A 26739-nucleotide genomic window follows, 5' to 3' on the forward strand; every position below is an offset into this window, starting at 1 on the left:
AATATTTGAGTTATGACCTTTAAAGAGACGAAAATAAATAACAGCACATATTTAACAAGAGCGTGCATTCAGAACAAGTACAGAAATAATGGGTTGCAAGATATTTTTCTAGATTAATTATAGCGACTTTTTCTGTTACCGCCATTAGTATTACTAACGGGACCTGTGGAAATTCCACTGTGGACTCTTTCATATGTAATATATTGATGTTGGAATTCTGTGGATGTTCAGCGTAAATGGAGACGATCTGATATTATTGTAGCTCTTTTGTTAAAACTGCAAAAGTATTTATCTAAGCTAGCACGAACGTCCGGCGTAACTCGGTCATAAAATACGCTTAAATATGATATTTTAATTTATGCAGATTTCGTTTCATTCAAACACTACCGTGAATATGTGGTTAAGTGGAAGTTTTAGTCATTTAGAAATGCTTTAAAGCTTCACCGCTCACTCATTTTTCGATCAAATTTCAAACAAGTATTACAGTTTATAGATCACATTCTCAGCTATATTGTGGATAAAATAATTTTCAATTTTCGTTCAGTAAAACAAAAGTTATGATGAATTTTCTGGTGTTCAAAATCGTAAAAAAACCTAAGGAGGTGAGCGACGTTTTTAAGACTGGTTTCCATAGCAACCACGCCGATTCAGTGACTAGTGTTGCTACCAATTCACCGCTCTCGCGAAAAGAGAAGTAACACGTGAAACAAAGAGAATGAAAGAACGAAAGGGAGATAATTGGGGGATTCTATTGAAAGCAGACGAGTGCCATACATTGTTATTTTACACATGTGTGTGTTATGTTTATGGGGGCAAAAAATAAGACTGAAATTAAACAAAGAACTAGTAAATTTACTGGAAGCCTGAAAAAACATGGATTACAATTTATAACTTAAAATATTGCAGCATTAAGAATTTTTTAAATGCAATTTATAACATTATATAATCGATTCTTAATGCTGCAATATTTTAAGTTATAGATTTATATTTTTTACTAGAATATCTTGTCCTTTTCTTTTCCAGTTTTAACAACTAGTCCTTTGCTTTTCCATGTTTAAGTTTTACCATATTACTTTTCATGCTCGCATTTTTCTATTGTATTATTATAGAGTCAATTTTTTTTTATCGATTCTTACTGATTTATAAAATATATATATATCCATATGACTTGAGTGACATCAGATATTATCGAAACCCAAACCAAAACTTGTGAAAAATTCTTGGTAAAATTATTTATTACAAGAAATAGAAGTTCATAACAATTAAACGACAGTCACTCGGAAGAAAAAAAGATATAAGCGTGACACAAACTAACACACACGCTATCGTATTTATATATAATTAGCCTGGGTGCCCAGTGTTGCCTGGGTGTTTGGAGATGTGTTGAGCAAAAAAAAAAAAAAAAAAAAAGTGGTAGGCAGGCAGGCTCGAACTCGTACCGCGAAGAAAAGAACGTGAAAAAAACGTGACGTCTTTGCTATTGCGCCCATCGCCAAACTGGAAGTGACGTGGGTTTAAATTAAAGCCAGACAATCGAAAAGGGGAATGACTTTCGAAAGTATCGGCGAAAAAAGCGACCTCTACTTTGAGAAAAGTGCCCAGTTAAGGGTGAAGGAATTAATTTTTTTAGTCAATGTTTCGATATTATTCATCCGAAACGTCGAGCTTTAAAATGATACCGATCTCGTGAAAATCGGTCGCCTCTATCGAAAGTTTAAGGCAGGCAGACAGACATACATACGTTGAAACAGAGGTGAGATTTATATTATAGAAGAACTATTCGTGGTGGCGGGAAGAGTCCATGTGGTGACGCAATAGGGTGGATCAGCATCACCATTTGTTAGAAATTTTGAAATATTTATTAGGTCGATGTCAGATTCTTTGGAACGGAAGAAACAAATCCATTTCACTTATCAGTGCATCTAAAATTACACCGAAGCGAAATTTCGCCATCCGTATTTCACGATTGCAAAAAATTAGGCCAAGTTAGAACATTTAACAGAGAAAACAATTGAGTTGCGAAATCTGTTAATGGGACAGAAATCTATGCCTTTGTTTGGCTTGGTTTGTTTTCTTTGCCTTTATTTAACTTTAGTTTTGTTTGGCTTGGTTTTGGCCTTGCTTAGTTTCGTCTTGTTTAGTTTGGTTTAATCTTGTTTGGCGTAGTTTCGCCTTGTTTGGCATTGCTTGGTGTAGTTTCGCCTTATTTAGCCTCGTTTGACATTGTTTGGCGTTGTCTGACGTAGTTTCGCTGTGTTTGAGATTGGTGTAGTTTCGCCTTGTTTTTCGGGATTTGGTTTAGTTAGTTTTGTTGATTTTGGCGTAAATTACTTTCGTTTGTCTGCAAAAACAATTAGGTTGCGAAATCCGCTAATGTGACAACACAATCTATGACCTTGTTTCGCTTGGTTTCGTTTGGCGTGGCTTGGTTTTCTTTCGTTTGGTTTGTTGATTTTGGGTTGGATTGGTTTGCGATTTAGCACAAAGAATCTATTTTGTATATCAATTAGCAATGTTAGCTAATAGTTCGGAAAACTTGATGCACTTTTGCTTAAAAACTCATCATTAAAAAGTGATGATCAAGAGTAAGTGGTGTAATCGTAGAAAAAGAGTGTTATGAAAATGATTATTTGGATCGACTAATGTTTAATACTGAAGACTTATTATTATAAACGATTCATTGTATACAGTTTGACCCATTACTGGTGAGTAAAGTTACTTTTTTGTTTTATTTTAAACTGGTTTTTCAATCTCCTATTTTTTAAACAATCAAAATAGGTTGAAAGACTTCCTCGACGTAAAATTGGCGTTGAATTTTTATTGCAGATTAAATTAATAGAATAAATTGTTTGAATACTCGTTACAGGACGAGTAAATTTTTTTTATAGAAATCGTTCCAGACAAGGCATGAAACCACTTGATGTAAAGAGCTAAAAAAAAATACTACTTCAAGGTGAAAAACTTGCCAACAATGAGTGTCACACTCGAATTTCAAATACAATGTTCGTTGGTTTGTCACACTTCAGTGTTAAATAACATCTTTATCGATAACCGCGCAGTTTGAGTGGACGCAATTTAAGAACTCAATATCTTTAAATTGTTTTGATAGGATTAACATCATTAATATATTCACCAGCCCCCAAAATGAGATACTACTTTTTAAAGCGATTACGTGTGAACATTCTGAAACGTTAGCGGAAATAAAAAAGAACATTTATTTTAGAATTTACAGGAAGGGATCAGGATACAAAAATGATTTTATTTCCTCGGGGCAGTGTTGCATTTTATTGTAGTTTTGCTATGGGGGACAAATACTTTGCAGTTTGGGAAATTGGTTGATACGTTTTTAGGCGATTACATGTAGTTTCGTAACGTGGCCGTTACGCTCAAATCTTTCTCGAACCCCCCCCCCCACGCCATCTGGTACCCTCGAAAGAGCAAACAAAGGAAATAAATAGGAAACCCGACTCGACTTTTTTTTTTTTTTTTTTAGTGTTTTAACACAAGTCGTTTATTACCATTACTTTCAAACAATGCTTGCTTGTTTTTTGTTTTTTGTTTTTTTGTTTTCTGTTCATTTCATCTGCCATGAGATTAACAAAACCCCGCCGTCTCGACACCAGCTTAAAAGTCTCTCACCGCCATCATTGGGCCACACGTTCATCTCGCCCAGCGTACACATTTTTTCTCTCCCGACCATGTGAAGTATTTTTAAGCTCATGCATACTTGCTAATTTGCATACGTGCTCAAACGTCTGCTGCTGCTAATGTCTTCGCTAGCCATCTCTCCTTCGACTGCTGCTATTTTCACGCGCGCTGATACAGTTTTACAATGTTGCCAAATTGCACTTATGGTTAATGATAAAAGAAATTGATTTTACTCTGAAATATTAGAATAATCTGGAAATGGGATGAAATCATTTCACGTGAGATTTATATATGAAACTAATTCACCCTCTAAATCTTTTCTTCAAAGATTACTAATCCAATCTGGCTGAAATTTTTGTGCCTTTTTGCTATAATAAGGTGCAGCGAACTATGTATTATGGTATCCGTTCGATGCTCAGTTAAAAATTAATAGGAATTAAGACTCAAGTTTAACTTTTTTTCTTGGAATCTACTGAGACGATCTGCCTAAAATTTCGTATGGACATTTGGGTGCTTCTTCGTTATTAGACTGAAAATCGAAAGTCGAAAAAATGAATTTTCACTAAAAACCAATTAATTTTTTTATGTAAATTTGAACTAAAAGCAATTTTACCTGCTTATTTTCATGAATAATTATTTTTCTATTGTATTGTTTTTCGTAATTTGTGGATATGTTATTAATTTTTATATAAATTTTATATATCATTGGTTTTAATTGAAATTCAATATTTCAATTTTCGTTTTTTATTTTAAGGCGCACCGAGCTTTATGATAAGGTGTAGCGAACCAAGTACCATGGTATTTGTTCGATGTAAAGTTAGGGATTAATAGAGATTAATATTTAATGTAGTCGCCATAATACCACATTTACTCCAAAAGTTTGTCATTCTAAGTCAACGATCTATAACTTTCGCCTGTTCTTTTTTTTACGTTTTTAGTGCTTTTTTTAACGTTTTTAGTGCGTTTTTAATGCGTTTTTAACGTTTTTAGTGCGTTTGTAGCGTTTTTAGTGCGTTGTTAACGTTTTAATGCGTTTTTAACATTTTTACGGTTTTAATGCGTTTTTAACATTTTTACGGTTTTAATGCGTTTTTAACATTTTTAGTGCGTTTTAAACGTTTTTAATGCATTTTTAACGGACTAAAATGTATAGTTCTAAATTAATTGCTTTTTGTCGGTCAAGTTTTTAGGGTGTTTACACGTAATAGCTTAAAAAAGTAAAGTCATTAATTTTGCGATCGGGAATGGGATTTTAGTCTACAAGTATACGCCTTTTTTTTTACGGATTCTTTTCTTCTTTTTCAGCCTATCCGCACAGCGAACGGTTTTGTGGCAAACAGGATATCGGCTTTTACTATTCGCATGGTTCTGAACTACTGATCAGATTCGTGTCGACAAGCTCCTACTACACCGGGGCCGGCTTCAATGTCCATTTCACTGCTCACACGTCGTTCACTATGGATGACAGCAATCGATCTGGATCCGACGATATAATCGAACCAACAGCAGGTAAGATGCCCCACTCACCCACAAACGCACACGACTAATATTAACAATACAGAACCTCGGAGCCCGTGGCACAGTGACTATAGGCGTTGAATCGGGTGAGCATTGTTTGAACATAGCAGTTTCAATCCCATCCAAAAGCAGGCCAGAGGATTAGTTGCCCAAAAAAACGTGGAGAGACAACGACTATGGAAGGCGGTATATACTGGGGATAAAATTAGAAGACTCAGCATTTCTATCTTGTCGCAGTTAATCACCCGAAGAAGGCCAGAGGATGGGTTGGCCTAAACGTGGTGAAACAACAACAACAATTATAAAGATGAAGATAACAGTCCGTAAATAAATAAAATACAGAACTGTACATCCTGTATCTTCGCCCTTAACAAGGCATCTCGCCACTTGAAGGTAAGGGCTACTATTTGGGACCCTTTTTGGGGGGCCAAGATCAAAGTGTGTTATATATATAGTTCATTATTATTATTATAATTATTCTTTTCTTGTTGTTGTTATTAGGTCTTATTAATAACGCAGTCTTAGTAAGAGAGTCTTAGGGAGAGATGTTGTTGTAAGAGAGATTGTTCGTGTTATGAAGATTCATATATATTAAAAATGTTCATACTTAGAAGTGTAGAAGCTCTTTGAGTGAGGAGATAGTGTTGAGACAGTCTTAGTGTTCATATTGTGTATGTAAGATGTGTATGTAAAGACATTTTAAACCACATGATATACATAAGACATATACAACAATTTTCACTTTACCTTTTGGTAAAATTACAACACAAAGACGACGTTTATAAAAACACATGATGGGTTTATTTCTTCTCACGACCGGCCGTGGTTTTCTGAGTCAAGAATTCAAAGCTACACATTCTAAGTTTCAAAAGTTACCGTCTCGCTTCTAGACGTTCGAATCCCAACTGCAGATTATCGTCTGTCGTCCTCAAATTCCCTCTGACTCTCCCTCAGTTTCTCTAAAGTTTCTAACTATATCGAAAACTTCCCATTTTCCATGACGTCATACACATGTTAAAACATGTGTCTTTTTTCACGTGTTCTGGAAATGCGTGTCCAAAACTTTTTCCTGTGTTTACAAAAGGAATTTAAACCTATATTCCCAGTAACCTATATTTCCAATATGTTAAAAACATGTTTATTAACTTGTAGTTGCATTCCTCAATTGAATTTTTCATAACAGAATTGACAATGCACATTCTTTTCTTGAAACTATTTTATCTCTAAGCTAAACAATAGTTTGTTTTCACATTCCATTGCTAATTCTCTCTCGTAATCTATTTCTAAACCTAAATTACGAGGTTCGAATTTCGTCTATGCTATTTCATTTTCATTTTAACTAAATCTCTCTATTTTATACTTACATGAAAAGGGGACAGCCCTTATCATGTAACAAGTTTAGTATCTGTTCTACAGAAGCTGCACTTTCATTTCTTGTTCTCTTTCGGTGGAAGATCAGTCCTTCACGACTGAGACATTTATTTTTTATTTTTGTACCTTTTCTCCACGTTAAAAACGACCCTGATGTTTAACTTTGTCCCGTCGGGAGGCATAGTAAATAGGTACTATTTGGGACCCTGCCTAGGAAAGATTAAAATGTTGGTTTACATTGCATTTAAACTTCTGCAAATCAGTACAGTCAGGGAACCAGGTAGCAGGAAGGGAATTTCCAAGTCTAGCTGTTCAAGGGAATAAACTATTAGAGTAAAAAGCTTTCTGGCATTTACGGACCTCAACAATGAAGGGGTGTGATTATGTTGCTAAACAGGCTTATCAGGGATATCTACGTCGAAGTGGGACAAGTGCAACGAGTTCATCATTGCACACTTCATTAAAATACTTGTAAAACAGGCATAGAGATTCGACATTGCGGCGATGGGACAGGGGGTTGAGTTTGACAAAGTGGGACCTATTGATGGGGTTTTCTTTTCTCGAACAATAGCTTTTGACATATTAAAGGAATTTGATAAGATATGGCATAAAGATCTATTTCACAAGATTTCCACCTACGGTATAGCTGGAAATGTCTTCTCAATTATTAAATCCTTTCTCTCTGATAGGTTTATAAGAGTAGTAGTTTCTTTATGCGAATAAATTAGAATCTCATAGTATCAACTTTAGTGTCCCTCAGGGTTACATCCTGGACCCAACTTTCTTTCTGATCTTCATTAAAGATCTCCCAAATCACATTCCTAGATCATTCGTAGACATTTATGCATGCGACACTATCATCTATAGCAACACTTCAAATGCCAGCAATGACCAAGATCTATCTGATTTTCCGTTATGACCTTGAGCATGTGGTGCAATGGGGAAAAAGGTGGCTGGTTAATTTTAATGTATCTAAAATAAAGCTTTTCTCTTTCAATCACTGACGCTCTGGTCCCCACTTAAATCGCTCTTGTAAACATGCGCAAATATACATTTATACGTTAACCAACATTATTTTTTAAAAATCTTTTTATATGCGCATGGACGTGGCTCAGATGGTAAAACATACGGTTGTTTTGGTTTCGATTCCAGATCATGGCAACGAAGTCATGTTTTCATTGATATAATAATCGATAGAGAATGGACTCTTATAATAATAAATACATAATTTGCATAAATTAAAATATCATATTTAAGCGTATTTTACGACCGGGCAACATCGGGCAGCCTGCTATTATGTCTGTAAAGAAACCATTTTCCCCGCATGGAGTATTGTTGCTAAATTTGGGCTGGTGCACTAATCCCTAGTACCCTCCTCTTTTGATAGTGAATAAAAAGAATAGGTAACCTAATAAGTCCCGCGCTACCTGCCAAACTCCAATCCCTGTCATATCGCTGCCGCGTTGCATCCCTTTGCTTAATTTACAATTGATTGTGCTCCAATGCCCATTACACTAGCAGCAAAATCCTACCCCTTCACTATAGAGGGTCTAAGATACCGGAAGATTTTCTCCTCTACTCATCATGCGTCGAATCTTCCGCTTAGTGCGGATTGCGAATCTACGTTCTTCGCTATTCTTAGGGCAAGTTGGTTGATGGATGCCCAACTGTTGAGAAATGTCCAATCAAAAACATTTTCTCTTCACCTTCTCCTCTGCTTCTTTTGCCTTCTAACATATCATCAAAGCATAACTTTGACAGGTTGATCGTTTGACATGGCCAAGATGTGCTTACAATTATATCGCATAGGATTAGCAAATCTCTCGACGGTGGCAATCTTTCTAGGGCAATTGCTCTTGACATATCTAAAGCCTTTGATAGGGTATGGCACAAAGGTTTACTTCATAAGGTCGCTAGCTATGGTATAGCTGGAAAAGTCTTCTCAATTATTAAATCATTTCTTTCTGATAGGTTCATAAGAGTAGTAGTTGAGGGGCAAAAATCAGAAGCTCACAGTATTAATGCCGGTGTCCCTCAGGGATCCATCCTGGGCCCAACTCTTTTCCTGATCTACATTAATGATCTTCCAAATCATATCCTTACATCATTTGTAGACATTTATGCTGACGACACTACCATTTATGGTACCACATCTAAGACAGTAAACGACCAAGTTCTCTCCAATTCTCTCTCCTCTGATCTTGAGCACGTAGTACAATGGGGAAAGGAGTGGCTGGTTACTTTTAATGCATCTGAAACCAAGCTTCTCTCTTTACATCATCAACATTCTAATCCACATTTGTCATCAATTGAAATGAATGGCTCTCGTCTTCAGGAGGCCTCAAGTTTTGATAAGCTTCTGGGCTTGACCATTACTCCTGATCTTAAATGGAACACGTATATCAAATCTGTTGCCAAGGCCGCTGGAAAAATGGTGGGATCTTTCTATCGATCCAGTAGATATCTCACTGCTGATGCTATTCTCTATCTATATAAGAGCCAGGTACGTCCAAGGATGGAATACTGTTGCCACATCTGGGCAGGAGCTGCTAGAAAGGACTTGTCCTGCCTTGATAGAGTTCAAAATAGACTTCGTAGCCTCGTAGGAGATGTCCTTTTCTCCTCCTTGCAACCTCTATCTCACAGAAGAGATGTTGCGAGTTTGTCTCTGATGTATCGTTATTTTCATGGAAAGTGTTCAACTGAGCTTCAATCTATGGTCCCCCCCTCGCCAAACTTTCACAAGAAACACTCGTCTAGCTGTAAACACTATCAATAATTTCCCCCACTCTTTATCTGTGCCTAAACCTAAACGTAGATTCCATGAACAAAGCTTCTTTCTTAGAACTGCACGCCTGTGGAATTGTCTTCCGTTTTCTTGCTTTCCGGCTGACTACAATATGGTTGTGTTCAAGTCTAAAGTAAATAAGTTCTTGATGAGCCGTTCCATATAAGTTATTAAATTTACCAAATTTTCATTACTAATGATTACTATATTGACCAATTTCTACTGTACACTCTTTAACCCTTATCCTTGAGTGGCCTCTGGGCCTTGATAATGTGGTGATGCCTTTGTAAAAAAAAAAAACCTAATAAGTCCCGCGCTACCTGCCAAACTCCAATCCCTGTCATATCGCTGCTGTGTTGCATCCCTGTGCTTAATTTACAATTGATTGTGCCCCGATGCCCATTACACTAGCAGCAAAATCTTACCTCTTCAGTATAGAGGGTCTAAGATGCCGGAAGATTTTCTCCTCTACTCATCATGCGTCGAATCTTCCGCTTAGGGCAAGTTGGTTGATGGACGCCCAACTGTTGAGAAATGTCCAATCAAAAACATTTTCTCTCCACCTTCTCCTTGGCTTTCATCTGCTTCTTTTGCCTTCTAACATATCATCAAAGCATAACTTTGGCAGGTTGATCGTTTGACATGGCCAAAAAGTTTAAGGGTTTTACTTTTGATTTTATTAAATAGAGGGGGCAGGAAAGTAGTTTGACAGAGGGTGGATATTTTGTTGTTTATTTACTTTTTTCGAATCGGACGATATCCCGTAATGAAACGAATTACGTGATTTAGAAATACCTCAATGCTATTGGCTAGTTATTTAGTCCGTGTAATACAATCAAGACCATATAAAACTACTGGGATGACATAAATTAAATAAACTTTTACTTTAACAGTTATCGGCATCCATTTTGATTTTAGAATGGTGTTGTGTTTTTTGGAAAGCCGTCCAACCCTGCGGGATTCTGTGTTTCAATGTCATTTTGTGATCGCTGGAGAAAGTCAGTTTATGCCCTAAATAATTGAATTAGGTGACCTGTTTGATAGGTTTACTGTGAATAGTCATGTTTACGTTAAACTGTGATTTAGTTTTTTTTCCCCCTGGGTTTATTTATGATTCTATCTCCTTCGCATTCTTTGCTAATGCATTGAAAAAAAAAACTTGAAGTTTATGTGTATTTATTAATAAGAACGCTGTTATCAGCGTAAGAGAGGTTGGAGAGGATTTGTCCACCTATAGAAAAACCGCTTAGGCAAGTCTCTTCTGCCTTAAGCATAACAGTAGCTAGTGCAACACATAACCCGACGGAAATTGACACCATTTTTAATGTTTACGAAACTGCTAAACCCAAACTCTATTAGATGTTTTTCTTGGGGTGCTTTTTTTTATTGTTATTTTACTCCAAACAGGGCACAGAGCCACTTAGTCGTGAGGGGCTACTTTTTGGGATCAAATTTGTTGGGATACTGTTTAGGGAGTTGGACAACGAGATGTTTGTTCACATTACACTTGAATTTTTGCATGTCAGTACAGCCAGGGAAGCAGGGGCCCGTGAAGGAATTCTAAAGTGCAGCAGTCTGAGGGAAAAAGCTATTCGAGTAGAAGGCTTTACGGCATTTAAGGATCTCTACAGTGTAGGGGTGGGACTTTGCTGCTTGTCGGATTTGTCGAGTGTATTATCGTCCAGGGAGTACTAGTGCTTGGAGTTCGTCAAAGCACTTGCCATTAAAATACTTGTAAAATAGGCACACGGATGCCACGTTTCGGCGATAGGACAGAAATTGGAGTTTAGTTGATAGTTCGGGACCTATTAGGTTGGTGACTCTCTTTTTTTTTTAACCCTGTTCAGGAGCGAGAGACTAGTGGCAGATGCACCAGATGTGGCAAAAATACTTTTTTTGTATTGGCGAACTGTGGCCTTTTAGAGGTAAAGAATACTCTCAGGTGTGAGTAGCCTTTTAGCACGATAGCGAGATCCCACCTTCCTCGCAACAGCCTTGGCAATTGTCTCAATGTATTTTTTCCAATTCATGTTGTCTGTGAATGTTAACCCTAGGAGCTTGAGGGAAATACTTTGGCAATCAGTGGTTGACAAGGTGTCTTGTAATTATTAAAGGAAATAAGCTTAGTTACGGCTCCATTCCACTACAGACTGGAGATCTTCCTCTAGAGTTTTAGCAATTTCCTTTTGGAATTCCTTCTCTCATCCCTGTTTCTCCGAGCACCCAGAGAGGTGACAGTGGTTAAGTGGTTAACGACACTGACTGACAGCCTGGCTCACCTAAATACATTCATTTAGGGATGTTGACAACATTCACGCGATCCCTTCCATAATTATCCGATGTGTTTCTAGAAAGAGTTCTAACCAGAAAGATATCGGAGAAACAAATGGCAACAATAGTCATTCAATTCATACGACATGAATAAAGGATGATGAACATCAATAACCATACAGACATGTAAAAATTTACTTGTAATGCAATGGCTGTGGAATTGTTGCCTAACTCCCCACTTAGGTTGCTCCCATATAAATCTGTTTCCTATCACAGTTGCCAGTTACGCTTCAGTAGCAATGTGTCGTGTTTGGGGATGATCAAGAATTAAAAACTAAAAAAGCGCCTTTTAAAATCTGGACGTATCTAAAACCCATTAAAAAATAAAAAAGCGCCTTTTAAAATCTGGACGTATCTAAACCAATTAAAAAATAAAAAAGCGCCTTTTAAAATCTGGACGTATCTAAAACCAATAAAAAAAATTTAAAAAGCGCCTTTTAAAATCTGGACGTATCTAAAACCCATTAAAAAATAAAAAAGCGTCTTTTAAAATCTGGACGTATCTAAAACCCATTGTAGAACGCATATTGCGTTTGTAGTTGGGTCATCGTATGCTACCCCCACCATTCAGTTGTTAATTTTTTTTTTTTTTTCAATTTTGCTGATGTTGTCGACTTCCGCTCTTCTAATTTTCATTTCTCTCGTAAATAAGTAAATAAATAACTTTCAACAAATTAAGATAATTTTTTTATGTTATCAGTTCTACGCAGCGACGGAATAGGTTACGAAAACTGTTACTTTTGACTGCGGTTAAATCTTAATTTTCTTCCAGATATTTTTTTTAGCTGGAAGCAAATAGCTTTCATGTACACTTGACAAGATGACCCTGTCCCTCTCTGACTCGAATCTGATCGTCGTACTGTTAGAATGGGGAACGAAAAGAAAATGATAACGTTTGGAAGAAAAGAGAAAAAAGAGAATAGCTTAAGGGGTTTACGCTAAAAAAATTTTTTTTTTAATTAAACATCGCAGAATCCAGCGGTCCTGGGTATAACCTCAAAATATATTCAGTGTGGAGGCCCCATTTAGAGGCTATGGGGATTATTTAACATTGCTCCCTTATTTATCATTGCTCCCAAGTCCACTTTGCCCGGAGTGATAATACCTATTATGGCATCTAATGCTATCAGAGCAGGCTGTCTGAAGATACTATCTTCCTGGCCAAAAATGCACTTATCATTGGTGATTTTGTCCTGCAAAGTTAAAACCATAAATGAAGTTTTTCTTCTACAAAACAATCCAACCAAACACGACGAAGATATAAAAAAAAAAACTAAAGCGTAAAAGCTTTTTTCCAAAATTACTGATTCGGTGTTAAATAATCCGTAACAACAAATATACCGTAACAACAAAACAAAACAAAATCCAGCATCGCCATTTGATCGTCCATTTTGTTTTACAGGGTTTGTACAAATTTTAAAAGTCCATGAATTTTGACTTTTGCCTTAAAAAGGCTTTAATTTTATTCTTACCTCGAAAAATCCATTGAAAATATGGAAAATACCTTGAAAATTGTATTCTTTCTGTCCAGTAAAAATTTATGTCGAAATATTAAAAAATCGAAATGAATACTATTAAATTAATTTTTTAATATTATTAAAAAATACCATTACAATATTTTTAAATGTTAAAAATAAAATCGAAATACATCGTCCTGAAATTGCATATCGTGGATACAAATGTTACATCCCTTTATCACGAAACTACCTCGGGTAGTTTCGTGATAAAATATTTTCCTTGCGCGGGCGGGAATCTCCAATGACGACCCCTCCAATTGTGATAATTTAAAATTAGGCTGGCCGGGCTAAAAAAAAAAAACATAAACAAGTCGGCAGCCATGTTGGTTGGGAATTAAAAGCCGTCAAGATAGTTAATATTTGAAATGAAATAAAACACATTTAAAATATTTTAAAACACTAAACAAAATGGCTATGGTAACATTTATTTGTTGTATAAATGTATTTGTTGTATGAATGTATTTGTTGTATGAATGTATTTGTTGTATGAATGTATTTGTTGTATGAATGTATTTGTTGTATGAATGTATTTGTTGTATATTGTAGGGTTTTTTATACCTTTCGAATCACTATAGATTATAAAACAAATTCCAAATTTTGTTTTGAAAATTTGAATTTTGCCTGAGAAGGCCTTGGCAAACTTTGAAAAGTCTTGAAAACTCCTTGACAAGTTTTTAAAAATAGACATTGAAAATCCGTACGAACCCTGTTTTATTTTATGGCTTTTTTTAAAGCCATAAAATAATACAGGGTTCATAAAAATTTTCAATGTCCATTTGAAATAAGTTCTGTTTTTTTTAATTTTTATAGAAGTTGCGCCAGACAGGACACGAAGCTACTTAATGAAAGGAGCTAAAAATACAACTTCAAGGTCATAAACTAGCAAACGATAAGTTTTAGACGCAGAAAACAGCAATTCTTCCCCATTTGTCAGAAACATCACTCATGGAATCCCCTACTCAGCAAAAAGACATTCATAATGTTAATGCAATTCTCTTCAACAAAATTTTATGAACGTGGATTTTCTGACATGGCGTCCATTTAAAATGAAGTCCAGAAATCGTCTTCATATCAGACGATAATCGCCTTGCTGTGTCTAGGAGCTGGCACAAAAGGCCTTGTCCCCGAGCTCAACAGTAAATCTGCCATTTTCAACAAAATTTTCAATAAGGTTTATAATTTTAGAATAACTATATATAAACAACATAAAACAAATATACATGTTGTTGTTGTTGTTGTTGTTGTTCTTCTTCTTCTTCTTCTTCTTCTTCAACTGTTGAGATACTTGGTAAGGGAGCCACGGGTCATCAAAGGTTGAGAAACACTGGAATAGAATTAAATAGTGCCTTGTGTGAATAACATTCATGATATGATAATAAGACAAAAAAAATTTTTATTTTTTTTATTTAATTTAAATAAGACGAAAAGAATATTTTAAAAATTTCATTTAATATAAATAAGACGAGGAAAAAAAATATTTTTAAAAATTTCATTTAATATAAATAAGACGAGGAAAAAATATTTTTAAAAATTTCATTTAATATAAATAAGACGAGGAAAAAATATTTTAAAAATTTCATTTAATATAAATAAGACGAGGAAAAAATATTTTTAAAAATTTCATTTAATATAAATAAGACGAGGAAAAATATTTTTAAAAATTTCATTTAATATAAATAAGACGTAAAAAATATTTTAAAAATTTTCATTTAATATAAGACGAGGAAAAAAATATTATTTCAATTTTTGTTTTCCATTCTTTTCTTCCACAGAATGCAAAAAGATAATTGAAAGAAAAGGCGTGAAATTGCACTCTCCCGGATATCCGGAAGTCTATCCATCAAATACACAATGTACGTACATCATCCGTTCCCCACCAGAGGAAACAGTGACCTTGACTTTTCACAAATTCAAATTGGAAGACGATCCCGATTGTCGATATGATTACGTCAAAATCAAAGATGGCGAAAGTGCCGGTAAATATATCCAAATCATTTTTTTTTTATTAAAACTTGATTTCTGCACATAAAAATGATGTTTCAGTGTAGAACAACACTTTATTAACATCTTTTCATCCGTCGAATTTAAAATATTCTGTTTCTCACTTTCCTGATTGCACGAGCATGCAGAAGTTTAGGTGTAATCTAGAACAGATATCAAACTGCTCAACTCCCCACGGTCCACTGTATATAAAAAAAATATACGGCATAATCACGTTGACACACCGGTTCCCGTCAGATCACCGAAGTTAAGCAACGTTGAGCCTGGTCATTACTAATATGAGTGACCAATTTGGGAATTCCAGGCGCTGTATGTAGAAGGACGTCGTCATCTCCCCTAATGGGGATATCGGCTGGGGATCGCTTGTGAATTCCATGCTCCCATGGAACTTCCTCCTTTGGGGGAAGTCGTTTAAACCTGTATAGGGTCAGTGCCGTTTCACACACACACACACACACACACACACACACACACACACGATCTGAAATAGTGCCCCCTTACGTTCTAAGCGGGAATATGCCTTGTTTGTAATGAAAAAAAGAATATAAAATAAAAGAGCAAGTTTAATCGGACACATGAATCGCCGACATGAAAACACTTTTCAGTATTTCTGTTAAATTAAAAATATTTGTAAGTCTTTCCAGTGGAATAAACCCTAATCAAAGAAGATTAAAACAAATTACATCATTGCTCGGCTTTTCAATGTTTTCTTTTTAACACCACGAAATGATGTTTTCAAAAGATGTGATTTCCTCCTCTTCATCTTTTCTTTTTTTTCTTTTCTTTTCTTTTGTTCTTTTTCATGATTCTGTTATCATTTTTCTACTTCCATCAATTGCACATATTTAACGTTACTTTTTGCAAGGGAGTAACCACTTATCAAGACCGATAGGCCACTCGGGGATAAGGGTTAATGAATGTAAAGTGGTAGTGTTGTAATCGTTAATGGTGAAAGTTGGATATAATTTGATTATTTATGGGGACTCGTTTACATTAGACTTGAAGGCTATGATGCTATAGTCGGCCGAGAAGCAGGCCAGCGGAACAGTGTTCTTCAGGTGGAATCTGCGTTTAGATTTAAGTACAGATAAGACAGAGGAAATTCTTGATAGTGGTTGTAGCTAGTCGAGGTTTTTTGTTATAATTTGGCAATGAGGACCATAGATTGGAGCTCAGGCGAGCACTTGTCATGAAAATAACGATAGAACATAGACAGATTTGCAACGTCTTTTCTGTGGGAAAGAGAGAAATACACTGCGATAAAGTTGAATAGTTTTGCATAATCCTTTAATGCAGACATGTCACACTAAGGTAGGTCGATTTTGGAACCCCGGTGAGGCAATGGTGATGATAGTTGGGGTTTGACATAGAAAAGACTACACGAAATATTTTTTTCAAAACCGTTATCTTTGCTTTAAAAGTTGAAAAATTTAAGCTACTAAAAGTTTTTCGGTGAATTGTCAAGAATGCGCCGTCATCAAAACAATCCGTACTGTTAAGAAAATGGAATCATTATTTAGAAAAATGTTTTAAACTATATTTTTAAATAAAATGAGTGAGGATAATGAATTAATAAAATAAATATTAACTGTAAAGACAAAATTATTTTTTAAATATTAAACATTTTAGATTTGACCGTTGCAAAATACACTCCTTATTGATATTGAAAATTAGCGTTTGTTTATTATTTAATTTGAAAACATTACAATTTAGGCTTAATTATTTCGAAAGGAAAAAGACTTGTCTAAAATATATATTATTATATTCAATTGTCTGCAGTGAATTTAAATATATTCGTTTTATCTTTTTTAATTTGTTTTTCTATTAGGTTGGTGCAAAAATAATGGCATTTTTTGACGTTTAAACGAACGTCAAAAACATTATTTTTGCACCAACCTAACATTTCACATCAAATTCTATTTGAAATTTTTATTAAAATATGGTAATACTCCAGTTATATATTAAAATAACAACAAAAAAATAGTCCATACAATTTTATTCTACACATTCTTTACGAAACATAACTATGTAAATTTTCAAGTTTTTCTACTTAATAAAAAATACTTTGCAGAAAATTAGTATCAAATTTTATTTCTTTTATTTTCAGGGAGAAATTGTTTTTAAGCGGTGTTTTTCTTCTAAAATTATAGTTTAAAATCAGATAATCCATAAAGATTAATACGAGTAAATAAGGAAACTGCTTTAAAGGTTTTCCTTATTTGTCCATCTATGTTATTGTGCTAAAATAACTTTATTATTTAGAAAACCGTTCTTAACATGGGGAAGATAGGAGGTTGTGTTGTAACTATTCTGTACTTTCACGTAAACATTTAATAAACAAAAATTTCATAAAAATTAAATTTAACTTGAAAATACTATTAAAAATAGCATGGTAACATAGATGCGCAAGCACTGGTTTTTTCAAACACTAAACACTCGTTTAAAATAGCACAGCTACAGCAAGAATGAATCTCTCTATGAGCAAATTCATGTTATCGAAGGACAATCTAAACTCTGCTAAAAATGTCTAAACTAAACACTACTATGCCTCTGATTTGGTTTGGTCCTCTCTCTTTAATACATCTAATGCAACTCTACAAAGTTTTTCTTTATTTCTTATAACTAACACTTATTTTTTTACATATGAAACTGGAAGATAGCCTAATACAGTTTCCTTCAGTTATAATCCATTTATTTATTTTACTTTTCAGATTAAAATGTCAGTAAAAGCACAACATTCAGTTTTAACCCGTGGTTCACAAAATTTGCTGGTCCACCTTGTCGTTTGGATGAAACAGCACCTCCAACTTTACGACAAGTCATCCAGTTTTGTTATTTCCTCGAAAACAGTTATCCCCACTTAAAAAAATAGTGAGATTTCTATGTTAATTGCTAAGGAATTAATTAGTATTTGGCAAGTAGCTAATCCACAATTGGCCTTGTTAGGGGAACGTTATATAGGACAGAAGATCAATATATTTTGCTATAAGAGGGCCAAACAGATTGACAGGAAATCTCTTGCAGTAACCAAAGTGAAACAAATAAAGGAACTGCAAGGCAGATTGTTTGATATATTTTCTTGTACCTGACTTGAGATGTGATGAATTTGTAGTAAAGTGCAAGACAGGAAATTGTCAAAAAGGTACATTGCCTGCCCTTGTCCTCTTAGCAAGGAGGTAAAATGAATTATGCAATTATGTTCCTTTTTTTGTGGAAAATAAAATAATATATTGGTATTTATTATATAATCTGATATTATTAAACATGAAAATTTTGCAATTTTCAGGTTCCACTAGAAGAACTACCATTTACAGCAGTTTTTAAATTAATTGATGGAACAACAAAAAGCCTGACAACATTTACTGTTCCTTTGGGGGAACTTTGTATCAATAATTATCAAGATTTGCCTCAAGTAGAATTCTGAAAAATAGTATCCCTCCCGATCATCATTATCTGACAGCAGAAGAAACAAATAATTTAAGTGTGAAGACCAGAGTCTACTTTTTTAGAGTATGTTGTTGGCATTTCTCGAGAAGTTAAACTAAGATATGCAGCTTAGAAAATTGGGCCCTTGAATCAAGCAAGATGGCTAACATAAGCCACAAGGTTAATGTATTTATGGACCAGAGGTGTCTATCCTCAAACACTATGATGAATTAAACATTCTGGTCAAATTTATCATCCAAGTATATGCAGTATGCTGGTTTGAGATCAAAACCGACAATAATATTTTTAATCAGCAACAGTATATTTTAATATGATTCAGAGAACAAAACGGTTAACTGAAATCCAAATTACTGTTCAATATATAGTGCTTTTGCACTACTTCTGGAAAATATCATAATATCGATGATAAACTCAGACGAATTGGATGTGAGAGAAGAGGGCATTCAAACGATTGTGTCCATTAGGTAAATAAATGTTTATCCATCTAATTTTATTAGTTTTCTCAATTTACCCAAACAATAGTCAGTTTTATTCATATTTCATCACAAAAATATTAAAAAAAAAAGTGTTTTGTGGGTTTTTTTTTTCAGAAATAGTTAACAACTAAAAAAAAAAGACTGAAAAAGATTACTGCTATCAATTATGCAGTCAAACACTGGCCAAATTTGATTGATGTTTCTCAAAAAGTTGTACATGGGTAGGAAGCAAGACATAGATACATTATTATAAAGTCATCGTACCAGCAAATTAGACCTTCATTTTTCTTGAAAAGAAATTATACAGAACAATTTAGTTCTATATTATTGCAGTTTATATTATTGCATTTAATAAAAAATTAAAATACATGGTTCTGTAACTTGTATCAAGTTACAGAACTATGTATTTTAATTTTTTATTAAATGCAATAATATAAACTGTTATAATAGAACTAAATTGTTCTGTATAATTTCTTTTCAAGAAAAATGAAGGTCTAATTACAATATTGTGTAATACATCTCCACATATCTTTTTGAATTGTGAAATTTAAAAGACTTAGTTGCTAATTAGCTTTTTTTACAATTTTTGTTTAATTAATACAATAAAAGTTGAGATATTTTGCTAGTTGTGATTCATAATTAAAATTATAATTCATGTATTTAGTTTTCTTTCAATGTATTTCATATAAATATAAAAATTTTGATTTAATTTTTTATAAAAATAGTGAAATTTCAAAGTCAGTGTTGTGTAAAATGCTATGAAAATGAAGGATTTTTCAGTGTTTTTCTACACGATTTTTAAAATTAAATGCTCAATTTTCTGTTCAAGATAGGAATCTAATTTTTAGTACCTGTTCTTATCACATCAAATCCCAACTATCATCACCAGTGCCGCCATGTTGATTTTCTGAAAAAAGTTGCAAATTGACCTGGCTAATGTCACACATGCAGCCCGCGGGCCGCACGCGGTCCATTCTTGCGATCCGCACAAATGATCTCCCTTTCTCTCACAACTTATTGGCAGGAGTTTGGTATGTTTCGGCGTAGTAGAAATGGGAGCAGATAATTTTCAGTTAAGTTCATAAAAAAATGACAAAACATCCAAGCTAAGTAATCATTTAGTCTAAATGTATTTTTATTTATTATTTATGTGTATGCCTGCGCCTAACTCCTAAAGTTTCCTTATTCTAATGTGTAGTTTTTACGTTTATGAAATTATATTTTTATCGTGTGCGTGCTATGGAACTATTAGAAATTCAGTCGGATTTCTAACTCAGATCGAAATATTTGGAAGTGGAAATACCTGATTCTTTCATACCTTACGAAGAGTTTACCGCGAAGATCATGACATTTGTGTGAACAGTTATTTTTTTTCATGAAATTAACAAAAATCTCGAAGAACAAGATTGACTCATCAACATTTGTCATCCCTCATCAAACTAAATAAATTTCAGCAACAAAAAGAAATTTTCAACAAAAATAAATTTCAACAAAAAAAAAATAAATTTCAACAACAAAAATAAATTTCAACAACAAAAATAAATTTCAACAACAAAAATAAATTTTCAACAACAAAAATAAATTTTCAACAACAAAAATAAATTTTCAACAACAAAAATAAATTTTCAACAACAAAAATAAATTTTAGCAACAAAAATAAATTTTAAAAACAAAAATAAATTTTAAAAACAAAAATAAATTTTAAAAACAAAAATAAATTTTTACAACAAAAATAAATTTTTACAACAAAAATAAATTTCAACAACAAACAAAAATAAATTTCAACAACAAACAAAAATAAATTTCAACAACAAACAAAAATAAATTTCAACAACAAACAAAAATAAATTTCAACAACAAAAAGAAATTTCAACAACAAACAAAAAGAAATTTCAACAACAAACAAAAAGAAATTTCAACAACAAAAAGAAATTTCAACAACAAAAAGAAATTTCAACAACAAACAAAAAGAAATTTCAACAACAAACAAAAAGAAATTTCAACAACAAACAAAAATAAATTTCAATAACAAAAATAAATTTCAACAACAAACAAAAATAAATGTCAACAGCAAACAAAAATAAATTTCAATAACAAAAATAAATTTCAATAACAAAAATAAATTTCAATAACAAAAATAAATTTCAATAAAAGAAATTTCAATAACAAAAATAAATTTCAATAACAAAAAGAAATTTTCAACAAATAAATAAATTTTCAACAAATAAATAAATTTTCAACAAATAAATAAATTTTCAACAAATAAATAAATTTTCAACAAATAAATAAATTTTCAACAAAAATAAATTTTCAACAAAAGTAAATTTTCAACAAAAATAAATTTTCAACAAAAATAAATTTTCAACAAAAATAAATTTTCAACAAAAATAAATTTTCAACAACAAAAATAAATTTTCAACAACAAAAATAAATTTCAACAACAAAAATAAATTTCAACAACAAAAATAAATTTCAACAACAAAAATAAATTTTCAACAAAAATAAATTTTCAACAAAAATAAATTTTCAACAAAAATAAATTTTCAACAAAAATAAATTTTCAACAAAAATAAATTTTCAACAAAAATAAATTTTCAACAAAAATAAATTTTCAACAAAAATAAATTTTCAACAAAAATAAATTTTCAACAACAAAAATAAATTTCAACAACAAAAATAAATTTTCAACAGCAAAAAGAAATTTCAACAACAAAAAGAAATTTTCAACAGCAAAAAAAATTTCAACAACAAAAAGAAATGTGAGACAAAATGGTGAAAGTCTTTAAATTCTTGTCAGTTTTGAATTCATGTATCATTCAAAAACTACCTTATTAAATGGTTAAGTGTTGCTCATTTAAAACTGCTTTAATGCATCACTGCTAACTTATTTTGCGACCAAATTTCCAACAATTTTTACAGTTTATAGTTCACCTTCTCAACTATATTTTGAAAAAAAAAACATTTTCAAATTTCGTTTAATTTGGTGTTCTAAAGTAAGGAACTTGAAAAGCGGTTCATAAATCATAGCGTTAATGTCGCTCGCATACGCCATATTATTTGAGTTATATAGAGAGTTAACAAAAGTGATACTCTTTGCCGTGCTGGGGTTGATAATATTTCGCTTAGGCCATCGTGCGTTAATCCTGTTTCTCTTTTTTTTTTTGCCGTGCTCAGGCTGAAAATCTTTCGCTTATGACGTCGCCCGTTAATTCTGTTTCTCTCTTTTTTTCTTTCTATTTATTTACTTAATTACGTCTTTTATTTGATTTTTTATTTAGTCAATTTAAGAAGTTGGTAACAATTTTTTAATGATTCTTTACAATGCGTATGATATTGAACACATAAAAAAATATTTCAAAGTAAAGCCTAGAAAAATCATGGATTACATATAAAAATGCGAACATGAAAAGTAATATGATTAAGATTAAGCTTAAAAAGTACAAGACTAGTTGTTAAAAGTGGAAAAGAAAAAAACATTCTAGTAAAAAATATAATAAATTTATAACTTAAAATATTGTAGCATTAATAATTTATATATAATGTTAAATTGAATGTTTAAAAATTCTTAATGTTGCAATATTTGAAACTATAAATTTATTATATTTTTACTAGAATATATTGTCTTTTTCCTTTTCAGGTTTAACAACTAGTTCTTTTTTTTTCTATGTTTAATCTTAATCGTATTAATTTTCATGCTCGCATTTTTCTATGTAATCCATGATTTTTTTTTTGCTATTGTATTGTTTTAGATGAAGATTGTCAAAATATTTTGCATTTGTATTGAAAATCTTTGTTATATTCTTTTGAAGTACATGTGTATTATCATCATTTGAATTTGTATATTTTTAAATTGAAAAAAAAAAGCAAAATTTTTTATTTATCTGAAAAATCTTTTTGTTCTATTTTTTGTTTTGTTCAATTAAAATCAAAAACATAAATAACAATTACACGCGTGTAAATAAAATATCTGTTTGGATAATTTCATATTTTAGTCAAAAAATATTTTAGTTATAAATAATTATAAAACTCTGTGAACCGTCCGGACGTCCATGCTTGCTTCAATCCTGTCTCTGTGTATACACGTGCATATATGTATGTGAGGGTGTGTGGGTGCTGGCTGGTATATATATATATATATATATATATATATATATATATATATATATATATATATATATATATATATATATATATATAAAGCATGACGCCCAGCGTTGCCCAGTTATAAGATACGCTTAAATATGATATTTTAATTAATGCAGATTACGTATTTATTATTGTAGACAATATTCTATCGATTTTGATATTGAACCTAATATATAGTAGTGAGATGAAAACACAAATAAATATATATATATATATATATATATATATATATATGACTTGGGTACCATCAGTTAGAATCGAAACCAAAACATACAACCCTCATCAGTGCGGCTAAACTAGCACCTTTCCCCAGTTGTGGATCGAACCTACAACCATACACGTATGGCGCGTCTACTAGCATGACGCCCAGAATTGCCCAGTCGTAAAATATTTTAAATATATTTTGATTAATGCAGATTTCGTATTTATTATTATATTATATTGGGCCCAATATATTGTAATGATTTAAAAAGTAAAAACTGTGTGAACTGTCCAGGGGGTCTTGTTTGGTTGCTTGCATATTGTAATAAATAATTTTATAATTCTTCATAAGTTTTGGTTTCGGTTTCGATCATAGCTGATAGTTTTCTTTTATTTTAACTTTTGAAACCACTAGTATATATTGGGTACAATATAATAATCAATAATCCATAGAGAATAGACATTGTAATATTGTAATAATATATATGAAATCTGCATAAATTAAAATATCATATTTAAGCATATTTTACGACCGGGCAAAGCCGGGTATCTCTCCTAGGCTAGTCATAAAAATAAGAATAAGGGAATATGTTTTGTGTCTATTAAAAGTAAAAAACCTTTGTTTAATTTGCATTATAAGATTAAGTTTTTTCTTTATTCATAAAAATTAGCTTTTGATATGTGATTATTCTTTATTTTTATTAATATTAGTTATGATTAAGATTAAGCCCCTCTTTTCTGCTCATAAAATTAGCTTTGCATACATGATTAGTCTGTACTCTCTTTTTAATATTATCGGTTATTATTCAGTTAAGCCTTTACTCCTTGCTCATGAACTTAAATGTGCAAACGGGATTAATTTTCCTTTAGTATTATTATCAGTTATTATTAAGATTAAGCTAATATTTCTTTGCTTGCAAAAAATTTAATTTTCATACGTGGTTATTGTTTTTTTTTAATTATTTTTAGTTATTATTAGGATTAAGCCTCTTCTTCTTTGCTTATAAAAGTCAATTTGTATTCGTAATTATTGTTTTCTTTTCTATTTATTATTATCAGTTATTATTAGGATTAAGCCTCTTCTATTTCTTTGCTTATAAAAATTAATTTTCATACATTATTATACGTGATTATTTTTTCTTTTCTTTTTATTATCAGTTATTATTAAGATTAAGCCTCTCTTTCTTTGTTCATAAAATTAATTTGCATACATTATTATCCGGTCTTGTTTTCTTTTTTATTATGATTAATTATTATTAGGATTAAGCCTCCACTTTTATTAATTACATTGATTATATTTTTTTTTGTTCTTCTATATAAACAAAAAAAAAAGCTGCTGATGTTTTGGACAAATTGTGTGGCACACACAACAACAAGACATACACGTCCACTGGAAGGTCATTGCGTTTGGATTTCATCTCGGACGCCGAGGTCAGCTACATGGGATTCAGTGCCAGTTACACTTTCTCAAGTAAGTAGTCTATTTTTAATGCATCATCATCATCATCATCATCATCATCGCGTTTGGCTCACATTTGGGATCCATCGTCAGGCAATGTACGACGCATCCTTCAGGCTGGCATCGTAGCACGCCTCGCTCAGGGTACACTCCATCAGGATGTGTACAATGGTCTGCCAAAGGAGGAGGTAATGCCTGAGCGAATAGTGTCCTGACGAACAAACGTATACTACATTTAATTCCTCCTCTCAAAGGAAGGAATACTGCCTGGAAGGATGCCATCACAATCTTTCGTTTATTTTATTATAAGTTAAGATAACATGTTTGTTGTCAAATGCTACTCAGAACAGCGATATAAAATCATACCTTGCATTATCGTTCCTCCTTTGACTTAGGCATTTCATCCATGAACGTTTCCGAATTAAAGCCTCACATCAATCATTATCGAAGTTGTAGAATCGTCATTTATTAAATTGTTAATGTTGCCTTCTCTTCTGCTTGTGTAATATAGTGCGTGTGAGCGAAGGATGGTCAGCATGCAAAAAGATTAGAAGCAGCAATAACAGAAAAACGCGCATATGCAAATTAAGGAAAATGCAACAAGTGCTGTAACTGTTAAGAAAACATTGCGAAATTCTTAATCCTACGTTTCGTGTTTGATGTCCATAGGATGTAAATATTTATAAAATCGACAAAGGCTACAACTCTAGAATTTCCACGGGTCATTCTAGTTTAAAAAAGAATTCTTTCCACTAACATTGTGTGTCTTTCGTCTTTTGCAGATTGTCCGAAACGATGTAGAAATGGTGGCACTTGCTTCAATAACAGGTATGAACGCATTCAACAATATCACCTTGTATTGCACAGATTTTTATCATTTTTATGTATACATACATATATATATATATATATATATATATATATATATATATATATATATATATGTGTGAATAAATATGTACGAAACCGGTGCTGTGAAGAATTGAACATTTTTACAGAAAGAAATAAACGGTATGACGGACAACATCTTAAAATTTGGAATATAGACTTTTCGTCATATATATATATATATATATATATATATATATATATATATATATATATATATATATATATATATAGTAATTTATAAAATATATATTGCGATTAAGCTACACTGAATATTCGGCGTTTCATCCACTCTAGGACTCCTCAGGCTTATGCGCGAATTCTGTGGTTGTTTATCGTTTTTATATGCTCCTAAGCCTAAGGAGTCCTAGAGTGGATGAAACGCGGAATATTCAGTGTAGCTTAATCGCAATATATATTTTATAAATTACTAACTAGCTCTACCCACGTATTGAGCACTTTTGAAGTAAATACTTAAAGTTTACGCATAAATTTATACTTTCGCATATTAATTTTATGTGAGTAAATTAAGTAGTTATATATATAGATATACACACACATATATATATATATGTATATATATACATATATATATATACATACATATATATACATATATATACATATATATATACATATATATATATACATATATTCAAGCAAATATTATTAAATACAACGGAGACATTTTGTCTTATAATTCTTTTTTTTAATTTTTCAATTTTCCGTATTGTCTTTTTTGTTTCAAAATTAAAAATATTAATAAAGGATCCATACATGTTGCTGTTACGAGCGCTTTCGATTCGTCTACGAATCATCATCAGGTGTTAAAAATACAGGATTGCGAAAATGAGGATTAAAAATGAAAACTAAAATATATATAGTCAGTGATGAGTTAAAATAAAAGTCGATTAAGAATAAAAGTCGATTAAAAATTCGAGTGTTAAA

The 26739-nt window shown here is 32.2% G+C and overlaps 1 protein-coding gene and 1 pseudogene across 1 annotated transcript in view; both read left to right on the forward strand.

Moving 5' to 3' along the window:
- The window catches only part of LOC145297829 (mannan-binding lectin serine protease 1-like), a 366663-nt gene that overhangs the window by 288159 nt on the left and 51765 nt on the right, over positions 1-26739 (forward strand). The window contains exons 7-10 of the mRNA XM_080144156.1: positions 4954-5157; positions 14946-15149; positions 24778-24915; positions 25686-25731. Of these exons, the coding sequence (XP_080000282.1) occupies positions 4954-5157; positions 14946-15149; positions 24778-24915; positions 25686-25731 (592 nt within the window). The remainder of the gene's footprint in view (positions 1-4953; positions 5158-14945; positions 15150-24777; positions 24916-25685; positions 25732-26739) is intronic.
- LOC145301513 (5S ribosomal RNA) lies at positions 15372-15490 on the forward strand (annotated as a pseudogene).

Source organism: Euprymna scolopes, chromosome 18, assembly GCF_053919585.1.
Source record: "Euprymna scolopes isolate OS-2025 chromosome 18, ASM5391958v1, whole genome shotgun sequence".
Classification (NCBI taxonomy): Eukaryota; Metazoa; Mollusca; class Cephalopoda; order Sepiida; family Sepiolidae; genus Euprymna; species Euprymna scolopes.